This window comes from Lethenteron reissneri, chromosome 72 (assembly GCF_015708825.2).
Source record: "Lethenteron reissneri isolate LAM-NWPU_2019-01 chromosome 72, ASM1570882v1, whole genome shotgun sequence".
In the NCBI taxonomy this organism is placed as follows: domain Eukaryota; kingdom Metazoa; phylum Chordata; class Hyperoartia; order Petromyzontiformes; family Petromyzontidae; genus Lethenteron; species Lethenteron reissneri.
Window position 1 is genome coordinate 1,008,673 of NC_083850.1, and position 17,111 is coordinate 1,025,783.

At 48.0% G+C, this 17,111-nt stretch overlaps 2 protein-coding genes and 1 pseudogene across 2 annotated transcripts in view; 1 reads left to right on the top strand and 2 right to left on the bottom strand.

Annotated features, from left to right (window-relative positions):
* The window catches only part of LOC133361312 (zinc finger protein ZFP2-like), a gene marked incomplete at both ends in the record, with an annotated part of 81,380 nt that extends 80,341 nt beyond the window's left edge, over nt 1–1,039 (bottom strand). The window contains one exon of the mRNA XM_061580250.1: nt 746–1,039. Coding sequence (XP_061436234.1) covers nt 746–1,039 — 294 coding nt within the window. The remainder of the gene's footprint in view (nt 1–745) is intronic.
* Nucleotides 1–17,111, top strand: part of LOC133361268 (zinc finger protein 84-like) — a 539,839-nt pseudogene that overhangs the window by 382,998 nt on the left and 139,730 nt on the right.
* Nucleotides 10,809–15,372, bottom strand: LOC133361313 (zinc finger protein 235-like). The gene is made up of 3 exons (XM_061580251.1): nt 14,839–15,372; nt 11,049–11,534; nt 10,809–10,817 (listed from the first exon to the last, which is right to left on the bottom strand). Exons 1-3 carry the CDS (start codon nt 15,370–15,372, stop codon nt 10,809–10,811), a joined length of 1,029 nt encoding a protein of 342 aa, XP_061436235.1.

Here is a 17,111-nt window from a genome sequence, read left to right on the forward strand (position 1 = left end):
TTGTAAAATAAAAAAACGGACAAACATTTGTTAGAATACGTTTTTATTAATCTGCAATCATTTTTATGTTAAAACTCCAACCGCATATGTATTAAGTCCTATGTTCAAACAGTTACAGTACAATGAAAACCATATCCGTTCCAGGAATACCAAAGCGTTAAAATATCATTCCCCATGATTTCCTTATTAGTTCACCACATTTGTTCACTGTTCGTCTATGTTGAAGTCAAGGCCAAATATCCAACGAACGCGTCATCAATGTACATCCTAAAGTCGATTATTACCAGCAAAAAAGAGCTTTATACTTGAAAAAGAACTCGTTTAAAATGTTGCGTAAAGATCTAACTACAGATGCATTCCAACTTTAGCTCAACAGGAAGACTTAAACACTATTATATTGTCTGGAATTTAACCATCTCACAACCACTGCTCATCACACCACTTCACAAAGTAATCCGATAACATCAAAAATCACCACCTGCACGTCAAGAAACTCTCAAACGAACTGTAAAACTAAAGGGTCAGAGTTAAACACAAAAGTACTCAAGACACCTTAATAGGTATAACCGCATGCAACATTATATTTTAATCATCCCGAGCTCTCGGTTTGATCCTCGAGCCACTCCATTACATCCAGCCATCTCTCGGGATCCAACTGCATGGGATCGAGGGTGGAAAATTCTTCAGGACTCAATGCAGCACCTTGAACTTCAGCTTTTGATTTCAGTTTCCAATCCTTGTGGACCTTCTGATGCGTGCTAAGATTTGACGACTGTGAAAATGCCTTCCCACACACAGGGCACAGGAATGGCTTCTCGCCCGTGTGTGTTCTCTGATGGTTTTGAAGAGTTGATGATTGTGCAAATGCCTTCCCACACACAGGGCACAGGAATGGCTTCTCGCCCGTGTGCGTTCTCTGATGAGTTTGAAGAGTTGACGATTGTGCAAATGTCTTCCCGCACACAGAGCACAGGAACGGCTTCTCGCCCGTGTGTGTTCTCTGGTGTCTCTGAAGATCTGATGGCCATGAAAAGGACTTCCCACACACAGAGCAATTGAATGGCTTCTTGCCTCCGTGTGCGTGGGGCTGTGGAGAGCGTCTCTGCTCCATGTGAGCGGAGTAACAGCAGCGGTGTTATCGAGTTAGAAGTACGCTATCGGTCGCAAGGATGTTTAGCGTTGAGTTTGGGATTTTGTTAACTGCTAAAACAAGAACGACACTCGCGTCTAACCGAGACGCAAAAAAATCCCGTAAATTTGACGACGAAAACGTTTAAGAGTTTATCCGCGAAAATAGACACTTACTTGGAGATTCACGGTATATCGATGTCTGAAACCCGTCTGAAGATGTCGCCACGAACTCTCCCGACCCAAAATCGCCTAAATGTCAACTCAGCAATTGTGCTCGCCAGGCTGCGTTGTCTCGCGGTTGAAGGGCGATCAGCAGAGCGACGAGTCGAGCGTCCAACCTCATCAAGTTACCTCTCGAAATGGCATTGAGCTCTGCTTCTGAGCCGCCTTATAACTCCCCCCCTAGGATCCAATCCTTTGTCTTTCAGGATATTTGCATTCGATTGTTAATTTTGGAAGGTACAATCCGCATGTCTATTAACATACCGAAGAGTAATGTGTCCATTGTGCTTCATGCATGTGTAGAGGTGTAATTGCGCATGGCTACGAATGTTGAGGTGTGATTATGCATGGCCACGGATGGCCAACAAACACAAGGGGCGGGGTTACGGCCGTACACAAGGGTGGCGCTAGCACCGACGTCCGCATGTGTATCCCCCACGGGCCCCCCCTCGGGGGCGAGTCCTATAAAAGGTGATGAGCTCGAGGGCTCGAGGTCGGGACTCAGCTTTAACCAGAGAAGACGGAAGACCAGCTAGTGTAGGCCCCAGAGCTCCCCTGGCTCGCTGTCCTTATAAGGGCCGACCAGGGCAAGCCGGTGGCGTGGCCCCGAGAGCCCAGACGAAGCTGGTCTGGTGACTCAGGGAGCCGGGATCCCAGCTTAACCAAGCTGGGACAGATAGCCTCCCCTAGTCCCGTAGTGGAGGAATTGGTATAGGTTAGAGGGGTTAGCTGTCGAGAATCCCTGTAGCCAAGTGACCTGTACAACTGTGTTGGTGTAATAAATAAGTGTGCCTCCGATCCTGTCGTCAAGCCTCCATATATACTTACTACATCTGGGGTCAGAAGTAAACGTCCAACGATGGACACACGAGGGACGACACGTACCAGGGAGTCGGAGATGGAAGACGCCGCGGCCGATTCTCCACCAGTGATGGCCGGGGTCGAATCGGAGCAGCCGGGGCCGAGTACGCCCGCGCCGCTACGACAGGAGGAGGGGGATGCGTCGGCCGAGGGACTCCGGCTGGCCCACTCCCGCCTGGCGGACCTGCTCTACGCCGCGGCCGCCGCGTTGGAGGAGATCACGCGGCTGGGGGCTGGAGGAGCAGCGCGGGTCGACGACGGCAGCCGGCGCGGGGCGACGTTTCCCGCCACCCCGACGCGGCTCGCGGTCAAATTTCCCGCCATCTCTACAGTACGAGCGGAGGGCGGGGCCGGCCCGCGTCACGTGTCTGCTGAGCGCCAAGCACAAGCCGTGACATCATCAACGCCGGCCGGCGCGTCAACATCAGAGCGACCGGCGATGCCATGTGCACGGCCCGCCCACACTGTATCATCGGCGGGGAGCGACGGAGAGCGTTCTGCGGCCACGGACGCCGCCTTACAACAGCGTCTGCCGCCTCTTAAAGAATTTGTCGGCGCTGACGGAGACTGGGGCGGCTTCAAGAGGCGGTTCATCGCTCATCAAGAGATGGCGAACTGGTCGGACGCCGAGGCTCTACGCGCGCTGCCAGCGATGCTGGACAACGACGCCCTGGCTACCCTCACCTCGGCGCCGAGGGAAAAGCGCGCCACTCTACACCTGGCGTTGCAGCTGCTGTCAGCCGTCTATGGGCCGCCTTCGGACTGCAGGCAGCTGTTCCACGATCGGAGTCGGGGCGCCAACGAGTCACCCCTGGCCTTCCGGACGGCTCTCCTGGCTCTGGCAAAGGCTGCTTTCCCAAGGATGGACGAGGAAGGAGTGGATGCCATGGTGGCTGAGAAGCTGCTGCTACTCGCTGACGAGCTGGACGTCAACGTCCTGGCTCAGGACGACGCGGAGATGTCGTCCCTGCTGGTCGCGCGCCACATCCACGGGGGCTTGCGGTCCCTGCGTCGGAAGGCGGCAAAGGGGGCGGCCGGCCATGCCATGGCGACCACCGCCCTCCCATCGGAGGAGGTCTGCGGGGTGGAGCGGCGAGGGGAATGGAGATCGGCGGCACCGCAGGCTCGGAATGGACCGAGCCGCCAGGAGCAGCCCAGGTCATCTGGGGCGCTCACACGCTGCTACAACTGTGGCCTGCAAGGCCACGTTGCGTCTGGATGCCGGGCTCCCCGTCAGCGCGGGGCGACACCTCGTCAGGACGCCACGCCGTCTCCTCCCAAGCTCCAGCAGAGAAATACGGCGAGTCGCGGCACCTCACACGTTTGGCCCACGCACACATCCGACACACACTCACGCGCTCAACTAAACAGGGCTCCAAATTCCCCGTCCGTCGCGCGCGATTGTTCGGTAATGCGGCGAGCGCTCCAACCGGGTCAGTGGTCGGAGCTCGCCCATCGTGTCGTTGCTGCGTCGGCGGGATCATCTGTCGTGGTCGGTCACATTGATGGGGTAGAGGTGCGGATTTTAATTGACACAGGGGCATCGGCGACCATTATATCTGATTTAATTTATAACATCCTTCCCGTTCAAAGTCGTCCCTTGCTCCCTGTTGACGTGCCGTGCTATGCCGCTAACGGAGGCTCTCTGGGCATTATTGGCCAAATCCGCGCCACTATCTGCATTGGGGACATTAAATTATCCGGCCCTGTTTTGGTTTCCTCCTCACTCGCGGTTCCGTGCCTGTTGGGGACGGATTTTCTGGCCAAAATGCCCATCCGTATCCTTATTGACCAAGGGTGCATTGAGCTCCCGTCGGGCCGACGCGTTACATTTCTGTCTTCCCCCACCACGGAGCGTCGGGCGTTTGCCACCGTGCAGGCGCTCGTCACAAAAACTGTACGCGTGCCTCCGGGGGCTCAGATGCTCGTCCCTCTTAGGTTGCGTCGGTCGTTTGATGCAGGGGTTGCGGATCGGGGGGTCTTGTTGGGTCCATCTCGGGCCGGGGTCAATGGACCCGATTTGCTCGCGGCTCAGACTATGGTGAGAGGGGATGGGGACCCCTTCATTGCAGTCCTTAATGTGGGATCGCGAACGGCCGTGGTTCCTCAAGGGACCGTGCTTGCACACGCAACGCCGGTGCCCTATGAGGAACCACTCGTGGGTCAGGTATCCACCGATCCTCCGTCGCGACCGCATTCGGACTCTGATGACGGATGGCTGGATGCGCTTTGCGCGGGTTCAGTGGACCTGTCTGACTCGCAGCGCGCGCAGCTGCGAGTTCTCCTGAGCGAATTTGCTGACGTTTTTAGTCAACACAAATTTGATATTGGTTGTACAAAATTGCTGCGACACCATATTGACACGGGTGACAGCGCGCCGATCCGCCAAAATCCCTTTCGGTTGAGTCCCGCCGAAAAGGATCATGTCAAATCGGCTGTTGATGACATGCTAGCCGCCGATATCATTTCCCCTTCCACCAGCCCGTGGGGCGCGCCGATCGTTTTGGTGAAAAAACACGACGGCTCACTGAGATTTTGTGTTGACTTTCGGCGTCTCAACAAAATCTCTGTGGCAGATGCGTACCCGCTTCCTCGGATGGATGAGTCGCTCGACGCCTTGGCCGGTGCGCGATTCTTTTCCACCCTTGATTTGCTATCTGGATTCTGGCAGCTTCCTCTGGATGACGAATCGAAACCTAAGACTGCTTTTCGTACACCGCAGGGCCTCTTCCAATTTAACCGTTTGCCGATGGGTTTACATTCTGTGCCGGCAACTTTTCAGCGGTTAATGGAATTGGTCTTGGCAGGTTTGCAATGGGATTCGTGTTTGATTTACTTAGACGATGTCATCGTCTTTAGCAAATCCTTCGAGGAACACCTCCAGAGGTTGCGTGCTGTTTTTCTCCAAATGCGGGCTGCCAATTTGAAATTTAAACCACAGAAGTGCCATTTACTCCGCGAATCGGTGCGATATTTGGGTCACATTGTTGGGCGCTCGGGGATATCCACTGATCCCGCCAAAACGGAATGCGTCAGCTCCTGGCCGACTCCCACCTCTGTGGGAGAGGTCAGGAGTTTCATTGGGTTCGCGTCGTATTATCGGCGATTTGTGGCTGACTTCGCTACGATTGCGAAACCATTGCATGCCTTGACGTCCAAGGGAGTCAGGTTTCATTGGGGGCCGGAGGAGGAGGCTGCTTTTCGCGCCCTCAGAAATGCTTTGGTGGGAGCTCCGCCGTTGAATTACCCGGATTTTTCACAACCCTTCTTGCTCGATACTGACGCAAGTAACACGGGCATCGGGGGTGTGCTGTCCCAGCTCATCGGGGGCGTAGAGCATGTGGTGGCTTACGGTAGTCGGGTACTGTCTCCAGCCGAACAGCGGTACTGCGTTACCCGTCGGGAATTATTGGCCATTGTTTATTTCATTCAGCAGTACCGCCCGTATCTGTACGGTCGGCGGTTCACCGTCCGTACAGATCATGCGGCCCTACAGTACGCCCTGCGGGTTCAACAACCATCGGGCCAGTTGTCTCGATGGTTGGAGATCCTCCAAGACTATGACTTTGTCACCACATATCGTAAGGGTGTCCGCCACACGAACGCTGACGCCCTGTCACGATTGCCACCCACTTCGGAGTGCGCGTGCCTGTTGGGTTCGGGGCGTTGTAGGCCCCCGAACGTCACCACCGATTCGGTCCTCGTGGCCGCTACCGATGCACCTTCGGCTTCGGGTCCTATCGAGCAAGAAGGGAGGGATTCGTTGCTGGGGTTGCCGGTCGCGGAATGGGGACGCCTCCAAATGGAGGACACCTCCCTCCTCGCTTTGCGCCGTCGCGTCGGGGGGGCTGGTCAGGGGGTGGAAAACGTTGACTCGTGGGGGTTGTTCCAGGGTCTTTTGATGCACTGGGATGGAAAAACCCGGCGCCAGCGGCTTGTGGTGCCTGCTGCTTTAAGGGGTAAGGTGGTATGGGCTGTTCATGAGCGGCTTCTGCACTTGGGGGTTCACAAGACCTTTGCCACGCTCCAGCTGGATTTCTTCTGGCCGGGCATGGAAAAGGACGTGGGGGATCTCTTGGGGTCATGCACGCAATGCGCGCAGAGGAAGCCGCCTGCGAGGGGGTCCAACCCTCCGCTGCAGTCCATAAAAGTTTCCCGGGTTAACGAGCTCGTCGCTCTGGACATACTTGGGCCATTTCCCGCTACGCCCAGGGGCAATAGGTATTTACTAACGGGGGTTGAATACTTCACGAGATGGCCTATGGCCTGGCCCCTGGCGAACCAGTCGGCAGCAGCCATCGCGGAGGCCTTTGTCCAGGGCTATGTCCTCGACAAAGGTGCTCCGGAACGGCTGCTTACTGACCAGGGTAGGAATTTTTCTGGTAAACTCCTACGTGAGGTGTGCGACCTCTTGGGTACGGAGAAGGTTCGGACCTCTCCGTATCACCCACAAACTGACGGGATGGTGGAACGGCTGCATCGGACCATCACGTCCATGCTGTCCCAGCAGGTGTCGGTATCCCAGACGGATTGGGACCTCCGCATAGCCGGTGTGTTGCAGGCCTACAGAATGGCTCCTCATGCGGCCACCGGATTTTCCCCTCTCTTTTTAATGTATGGGCGCGAAGTTAACCCCCCTGTGGCGACCCAGCTGAAGCTCTCGGCGCTCCCGGCGAAGTCTAATTTGTCCGAACACATTAAATTTAACATCGCTAAATTGTCTGAGGCGCGGGAAGCGGCCGTGCAAAATTCTGAACTCCGCCAGAAGGCGAACGAGAGGCTTCGGTTGGGGCGGGTGCAGGTGGTCAAATGGGAACCAGGGGACAGGGCGTGGTTGCACTGTCCTCAGGTGCCGCTGGCAACCTCGTCGAAATTGGTACGGCCGTGGCGGGGGCCAGTGGAGGTCGTGCAGGTTTTGCGGCCGCAATGTGTTCGCGTCAAATGGGGGAGGCGCCGGTGGTATGTGCACCCCTCAAGGTTAAAACCATTTGTCGCGCCGCCCCGTGGTTCACACACACACACGCATGGCCAAACGTGTGAGGGTGTCGCCGACTCCCCGTCGTCGCTGCACTCGCCTAACCTGACGCCAACTGTTCCGTCCCCAGGTGAAACAGGAGTGACGGGTCCACACCCACCAACCCCTCCCGGAGGGGTCGGGGGTCATTCGGCAGCGACGCCTGACTCTCTTGCACCCGGACCGTCAACAACCGTCACTGAGCGTGCCAGGACGGGCCCTTGTGACGGGCCCGCCGCGCGGACGCGCGCCAAAACGCGCAGACTATTGTGAGGTCGGCCGTTGGGGGGCCTTGCGGACAATGGGAGGGGTGGCGTCCGGAGTGTGTGTATATATGTTGGTTTTGGGGTATTTATTCGGGGGGGGTGCGTCGGGTTATTTTTTTTCTCTCTCTCTCTCTCTCTCTTCCTGTTGTTGTTCTTGTTAAGGTTCTCTTGTTCTTGTTAAAAATTACGCGAGGCACACACACGGGGTTTTTGTGAGGGATGCACCTTTATTCTGATTTTTTTTTGCAGCCAGGGACGGCTGCGAGCTGTACAGGGGGGGGTGATGTAGAGGTGTAATTGCGCATGGCTACGAATGTTGAGGTGTGATTATGCATGGCCACGGATGGCCAACAAACACAAGGGGCGGGGTTACGGCCGTACACAAGGGTGGCGCTAGCACCGACGTCCGCATGTGTATCCCCCACGGGCCCCCCCTCGGGGGCGAGTCCTATAAAAGGTGATGAGCTCGAGGGCTCGAGGTCGGGACTCAGCTTTAACCAGAGAAGACGGAAGACCAGCTAGTGTAGGCCCCAGAGCTCCCCTGGCTCGCTGTCCTTATAAGGGCCGACCAGGGCAAGCCGGTGGCGTGGCCCCGAGAGCCCAGACGAAGCTGGTCTGGTGACTCAGGGAGCCGGGATCCCAGCTTAACCAAGCTGGGACAGATAGCCTCCCCTAGTCCCGTAGTGGAGGAATTGGTATAGGTTAGAGGGGTTAGCTGTCGAGAATCCCTGTAGCCAAGTGACCTGTACAACTGTGTTGGTGTAATAAATAAGTGTGCCTCCGATCCTGTCGTCAAGCCTCCATATATACTTACTACACATGAATATGTACGTGCATCTCAGTGTGTAATTGTGCGCTTATTTTGAATAAATGGAAAAACGTTGTCCTCGATTTAAAGTGAATGCAGAGAAATTAGCATGTAACTTTAGAAAAGGAAGAGAGCGGCCTTCTCGACGAGGGAGTGAAACCCAATAGATAATATTATTTTACAGCGTTACAATGCATAGGTTGTAGTTCATAGGTTATAATATAATGTTTCACTATGATAGAGCTTAACATGTGAGAGTCTACAATATCAGAGTTGATCAAATGCGACGATCGAGGGCGTCAATCGGGTGAGTTTGGTCAGAGGCTTTAATCCAATGCATCATGCAATCACGGAACACCACCTACCTGCGTATATCACAGCAACAGAAGCAACTCCAGCAGCAACAACAGCAGCGACAACAACAGCAGCAACATCACATTCCAGGGCGACGCAGCTACTTCCGATTCAGTTGCCAAGCTGTTTGTAGTCGTTTCACATATTCCACCCTTGTTTCGCACGTCCATATTACATACATACATTTTACATGCATACATGTTACATACATACATATTACATTCATGCATATTACATACTCACGAGCATAGTGTGATTCTTAGAGGACCACGGTGTGAAGCTAAGAATTCGAATGAGATTCGAATATCACACTTCAATGTACGGTGTTCTAATCTGTAACACTAGTTTATGATGTAATTTTATAGCGTTATAATGTATCGCACATAGCTTATATTGTTAGAGTTCACAACATTATAGTTTACTATAACACTAGTTTGTAGTGTTATTTTAAAGCGTTGCAATGTATAACTCATAGTTTAAAGGTTATATTGTTAGAGTTTATAATGTTAGAGTATGCAATGTGAGTTTATAATTTGAGAGTTTGTGGACGTGCTATGATCATGTATGAGCTGGGATGAGCGACTATTGTTTACCTTGTTTAATCATAACTGTGTGTATGTTAGTGCTATCGGGGCTTAGTGAATACTGCTCATGAATGAACTCATACTTGTTTCGGATAGAAATTTGAAATCGTGTTGGTAGAACAAGTCGCCTGCCTTTTCTAGACGAATTGTTATCTTCAAGTGCGTCCGTAAATATACTGCTAATATATACAGCATAGGGAAGGCTGCCTTGTTGTGGAGATGTAGTTTGGGTAAGGCGCTGTGACCGGGTGATGACACGGATTCTGAAACAATGGAGTTAATCACTCGCTGCTTGGCCCCGTCGACAGCAGCGAAGGCTGTCATATACCGCCCCATTTACGAGTTGGCTCTATAAGGTATTGTCTTCTTCTAACAGACACTAACGTGCGTGTGTTGTCTGTTTTTAGGATTTATCCATTGATGTTGTTCTTGCTTTTGCGGCGTTTTTTTGTTGAGTTCTGTCATTTGTTTAAGAATTAGTCACGTGAGCGTGGTGTTTTGCTTAGTGGGAAATTCGCTTTTTCACAATTTGTGATTGTTATAATAATAATTGTAACGATTCATAATCTCATTAGTTAAAAATGGGTTTGTGCGTTTATTTATATAGGTATATTACGTCTTTTGTTATTCGATGACATCTAGCTGTGAAAATCGTGATTGTAATATAACCATGTTGTAATTGTAATAATTTGTATCCAATCCTTGCACGTACACTATACATACATATGAGCAGAGTGCGATTCTTATACGACCACACTGTGATTCTAATGCTTCTAATTATATTATAATACTTTACCTCCGTTTATATGGTTATAAATTAAATTGCTAGTTTATAATCGTTTAATGTTTAGTGTTATCGTTTATAGTATTATAGTTTACATGTTATAAAGTACAGTTTATCCACGACAAACTTCGGGATTAGGGACTGGTACGTTGATGAACGATTAACTACGGGGACCTTTCCCCTCAAGGAACACGTGTTAATCGGGTAGACAGCCAAGATGATGCCTGGTTAAGGGCACACTTGTGTGACGGAGATCCTCCACCTGAAATTATGTTAACATGTTTTTGCTAGGAACATTATAAAATAAAGAACGGACAAACATTTGTTAAAAATACGTTTTTATTCATCTGCAATCATTTTTACGTCAAAACTCGAAGGGAATATGTATAAAGTCCTATGTTCACACATTTCCAGTACAATGCAAACCATTTCCGTTCCAGGAATACCAAAACGTTAAAGTTTCATTGATTTCCCTATTAATTCACCACATTTGTTCACTGTGAGTCCATGTTGAAGTCAAGGCCATATATCCAACGAACGCGTCATCAATGTACATCCTGATATCGGATATCTAAAGTCGATTAAAACCAATCAAAAAAGCTATATACTTGACAAAAATCGTTTAAAATGTTGAGTAAAGATGTTCCTACAGACGCATTCCAACTTTAGCTCAACAGGAACACATAATGACAACAATTGAACCCACTCACAACCAGTGCTCATCACACCACTTCGACAAGTAATCCCATAACATTACAAACCACCACTGTGCACGTCATTAAACTCACAAAAACTGTAAAACTAAAATTACACATAAAATTACTCGATACGGCTTAATAGGTATAACCACATGACAATATTTTTTCAGTCACCCCGAGCTCTCTGGTTGATCCTCGAGCCACTCCATTACATCCAACCATCTGTCGGGATCCAACTGCATGGGATCGAAGGTGGAAAATTCTTCAGGACTCATTGCAGCACCTTGAACTTCAGCTTTTGATTTCAGTTTCCTATCATAGTGGACCTTTTGATGCGTGTTAAGATTTGACGACTGTGAAAATGCCTTCCCACACACAGGGCACAGGAATGGCTTATCGCCCGTGTGTGCTCTCTGATGAATCTGAAGATGTGATGACTGTGCAAATGCCTTCCCACACACAGAGCACAAGAATGGCTTCACGCCCGTGTGTGTTCTCTGGTGACTATGAAGATGTGATGACTGTGCAAATGTCTTCCCACACACAAGGCACAGGAATGGCTTCTCGCCCGTGTGTGTTCTCTGATGACTCTGAAGATGTGATGAGTTTGCAAATTTCTTCCCACACACAGGGCACAGGAATGGCTTCTCGCCCGTGTGTGTTCTCTGATGAATCTGAAGATGTGATGACCTTGCAAATGTCTTCCCACACACAGGGCACAGGAATGGCTTCTCGCCCGTGTGTGTTCTCTGGTGACTCTGAAGATGTGATGGCCGTGAAAATGACTTCCCACACACAGAGCAATTGAATTGCTTCTTGCCTCCGTGTGCGTGGGGCTGTGGAGAGCGTATCTGCTCCATGTGAGCGTAGTAACAGCAGCGGTGTTATCAAGTCAGAAGTACGCTATCGGTCGCAAGGATGTTTAGCGTTGAGTTTGGGATTTTGTTAACTGCTAAAACAAGAACGACACTCGCGTCTAACCGAGACGCAAAAAAATCCTGCAAATTTGACGACGAAAACGTTTAAGAGTTTATCCGCGAAAATAGACACGGTATATCGATGTCTGAAACCCGTCTGAAGATGTCGCCACGAACTCTCCCGACCCAAAGTCGCCTAAATGTCAACTCAGCAATTGTGCTCGCCAGGCTGCGTTGTCTCGCGGTTGAAGGGCGATCAGCAGAGCGACGAGTCGAGCGTCCAACCTCATCAAGTTCCCTCTCGAAATGGCATTGAGCTCTGCTTCTGAGCCGCCTTATAACTCCCCCCCTAGGATCCAATCCTTTGTCTTTCAGGATATTTGCATTCGATTGTTAATTTTGGAAGGTACAATCCGCATGTCTATTAACATACCGAAGAGTAATGTGTCCATTGTGCTTCATGCATGAATATGTACGTGCATCTCAGTGTGTAATTGTTCGCTTATTTTGAATAAATGGAAAAACGTTGTCCTCGATTTAAAGTGAATGCAGAGAAATTAGCATGTAACTTTAGAAAAGGAAGAGAGCGGCCTTCTCGACGAGGGAGTGAAACCCAATAGATAATATTCTTTTACAGCGTTACAATGCATAGGTTGTAGTTCATAGGTTATAATATAATGTTTCACTATGATAGAGCTTAACATGTGAGAGTCTACAATATCAGAGTTGATCAAATGCGACGATCAAGGGCGTCAATCGGGTGAGTTTGGTCAGAGGCTTTAATCAAATGCATCATGCAATCACGGAACACCACCTCCCTGCGTATATCACAGCAACAGAAGCAACTCCAGCAGCAACAACAGCAGCGACAACAACAGCAGCAACATCACATTCCAGGGCGACGCAGCTACTTCCGATTCAGTTGCCAAGCTGTTTGTAGTCGTTTCACATATTCCACCCTTGTTTCGCACGTCCATATTACATACATACATTTTACATGCATACATGTTACATACATACATATTACATTCATGCATATTACATACTCACGAGCATAGTGTGATTCTTAGAGGACCACGGTGTGAAGCTAAGAATTCGAATGAGATTCGAATATCACACTTCAATGTACGGTGTTCTAATCTGTAACACTAGTTTATGATGTAATTTTATAGCGTTATAATGTATCGCACATAGCTTATATTGTTAGAGTTCACAACATTATAGTTTACTATAACACTAGTTTGTAGTGTTATTTTAAAGCGTTGCAATGTATAGCTCATAGTTTAAAGGTTATATTGTTAGAGTTTATAATGTTAGAGTATGCAATGTGAGTTTATAATTTGAGAGTTTGTGGACGTGCTATGATCATGTATGAGCTGGGATGAGCGACTATTGTTTACCTTGTTTAATCATAACTGTGTGTATGTTAGTGCTATCGGGGCTTAGTGAATACTGCTCATGAATGAACTCATACTTGTTTCGGATAGAAATTTGAAATCGTGTTGGTAGAACAAGTCGCCTGCCTTTTCTAGACGAATTGTTATCTTCAAGTGCGTCCGTAAATATACTGCTAATATATACAGCATAGGGAAGGCTGCCTTGTTGTGGAGATGTAGTTTGGGTAAGGCGCTGTGACCGGGTGATGACACGGATTCTGAAACAATGGAGTTAATCACTCGCTGCTTGGCCCCGTCGACAGCAGCGAAGGCTGTCATATACCGCCCCATTTACGAGTTGGCTCTATAAGGTATTGTCTTCTTCTAACAGACACTAACGTGCGTGTGTTGTCTGTTTTTATGATTTATCCATTGATGTTGTTCTTGCTTTTGCGGCGTTTTTTTGTTGAGTTCTGTCATTTGTTTAAGAATTAGTCACGTGAGCGTGGTGTTTTGCTTAGTGGGAAATTCGCTTTTTCACAATTTGTGATTGTTATAATAATAATTGTAACGATCCATAATCTCATTAGTTAAACATGGGTTTGTGCGTTTATTTATATAGGTATATTACGTCTTTTGTTATTCGATGACATCTAGCTGTGAAAATCGTGATTGTAATATAACCATGTTGTAATTGTAATAATTTGTATCCAATCCTTGCACGTACACTATACATACATATGAGCAGAGTGCGATTCTTATACGACCACACTGTGATTCTAATGCTTCTAATTATATTATAATACTTTACCTCCGTTTATATGGTTATAAATTAAATTGCTAGTTTATAATCGTTTAATGTTTAGTGTTATCGTTTATAGTATTATAGTTTACATGTTATAAAGTACAGTTTATCCACGACAAACTTCGGGATTAGGGACTGGTACGTTGATGAACGATTAACTACGGGGACCTTTCCCCTCAAGGAACACGTGTTAATCGCGTAGACAGCCAAGATGATGCCTGGTTAAGGGCACACTTGTGTGACGGAGATCCTCCACCTGAAATTATGTTAACATGTTTTTGCTAGGAACATTATAAAATAAAGAATGGACAAACATTTGTTAAAAATACGTTTTTATTCATCTGCAATCATTTTTACATCAAAACTCGAAGGGAATATGTATAAAGTCCTATGTTCACACATTTCCAGTACAATGCAAACCATTTCCGTTCCAGGAATACCAAAACGTTAAAGTTTCATTGATTTCCCTATTAATTCACCACATTTGTTCACTGTGAGTCCATGTTGAAGTCAAGGCCATATATCCAACGAACGCGTCATCAATGTACATCCTGATATCGGATATCTAAAGTCGATTAAAACCAATCAAAAAAGCTATATACTTGACAAAAATCGTTTAAAATGTTGAGTAAAGATGTTCCTACAGACGCATTCCAACTTTAGCTCAACAGGAACACATAATGACAACAATTGAACCCACTCACAACCAGTGCTCATCACACCACTTCGGCAAGTAATCCCATAACATTACAAACCACCACTGTGCACGTCATTAAACTCACAAAAACTGTAAAACTAAAATTACACGTAAAATTACTCGATACGGCTTAATAGGTATAACCACATGACAATATTTTTTCAGTCACCCCGAGCTCTCTGGTTGATCCTCGAGCCACTCCATTACATCCAACCATCTGTCGGGATCCAACTGCATGGGATCGAAGGTGGAAAATTCTTCAGGACTCATTGCAGCACCTTGAACTTCAGCTTTTGATTTCAGTTTCCTATCGTAGTGGACCTTTTGATGCGTGTTAAGATTTGACGACTGTGAAAATGCCTTCCCACACACAGGGCACAGGAATGGCTTATCGCCCGTGTGTGCTCTCTGATGAATCTGAAGATGTGATGACTGTGCAAATGCCTTCCCACACACAGAGCACAAGAATGGCTTCACGCCCGTGTGTGTTCTCTGGTGACTATGAAGATGTGATGACTGTGCAAATGTCTTCCCACACACAAGGCACAGGAATGGCTTCTCGCCCGTGTGTGTTCTCTGATGACTCTGAAGATGTGATGAGTTTGCAAATTTCTTCCCACACACAGGGCACAGGAATGGCTTCTCGCCCGTGTGTGTTCTCTGATGAATCTGAAGATGTGATGACCTTGCAAATGTCTTCCCACACACAGGGCACAGGAATGGCTTCTCGCCCGTGTGTGTTCTCTGGTGACTATGAAGATGTGATGGCCGTGAAAATGACTTCCCACACACAGAGCAATTGAATTGCTTCTTGCCTCCGTGTGCGTGGGGCTGTGGAGAGCTTATCTGCTCCATGTGAGCGTAGTAACAGCAGCGGTGTTATCAAGTCAGAAGTACGCTATCGGTCGCAAGGATGTTTAGCGTTGAGTTTGGGATTTTGTTAACTGCTAAAACAAGAACGACACTCGCGTCTAACCGAGACGCAAAAAAATCCCGTAAATTTGACGACGAAAACGTTTAAGAGTTTATCCGCGAAAATAGACACTTACTTGGAGATTCACGGTATATCGATGTCTGAAACCCGTCTGAAGATGTCGCCACGAACTCTCCCGACCCAAAGTCGCCTAAATGTCAACTCAGCAATTGTGCTCGCCAGGCTGCGTTGTCTCGCGGTTGAAGGGCGATCAGCAGAGCGACGAGTCGAGCGTCCAACCTCATCAAGTTCCCTCTCGAAATGGCATTGAGCTCTGCTTCTGAGCCGCCTTATAACTCCCCCCCTAGGATCCAATCCTTTGTCTTTCAGGATATTTGCATTCGATTGTTAATTTTGGAAGGTACAATCCGCATGTCTATTAACATACCGAAGGGTAATGTGTCCATTGTGCTTCATGCATGAATATGTACGTGCATCTCAGTGTGTAATTGTGCGCTTATTTTGAATAAATGGAAAAACGTTGTCCTCGATTTAAAGTGAATGCAGAGAAATTAGCATGTAACTTTAGAAAAGGAAGAGAGCGGCCTTCTCGACGAGGGAGTGAAACCCAATAGATAATATTCTTTTACAGCGTTACAATGCATAGGTTGTAGTTCATAGGTTATAATATAATGTTTCACTATGATAGAGCTTAACATGTGAGAGTCTACAATATCAGAGTTGATCAAATGCGACGATCAAGGGCGTCAATCGGGTGAGTTTGGTCAGAGGCTTTAATCAAATGCATCATGCAATCACGGAACACCACCTACCTGCGTATATCACAGCAACAGAAGCAACTCCAGCAGCAACAACAGCAGCGACAACAACAGCAGCAACATCACATTCCAGGGCGACGCAGCTACTTCCGATTCAGTTGCCAAGCTGTTTGTAGTCGTTTCACATATTCCACCCTTGTTTCGCACGTCCATATTACATACATACATTTTACATGCATACATGTTACATACATACATATTACATTCATGCATATTACATACTCACGAGCATAGTGTGATTCTTAGAGGACCACGGTGTGAAGCTAAGAATTCGAATGAGATTCGAATATCACACTTCAATGTACGGTGTTCTAATCTGTAACACTAGTTTATGATGTAATTTTATAGCGTTATAATGTATCGCACATAGCTTATATTGTTAGAGTTCACAACATTATAGTTTACTATAACACTAGTTTGTAGTGTTATTTTAAAGCGTTGCAATGTATAGCTCATAGTTTAAAGGTTATATTGTTAGAGTTTATAATGTTAGAGTATGCAATGTGAGTTTATAATTTGAGAGTTTGTGGACGTGCTATGATCATGTATGAGCTGGGATGAGCGACTATTGTTTACCTTGTTTAATCATAACTGTGTGTATGTTAGTGCTATCGGGGCTTAGTGAATACTGCTCATGAATGAACTCATACTTGTTTCGGATAGAAATTTGAAATCGTGTTGGTAGAACAAGTCGCCTGCCTTTTCTAGACGAATTGTTATCTTCAAGTGCGTCCGTAAATATACTGCTAATATATACAGCATAGGGAAGGCTGCCTTGTTGTGGAGATGTAGTTTGGGTAAGGCGCTGTGACCGGGTGATGACACGGATTCTGAAACAATGG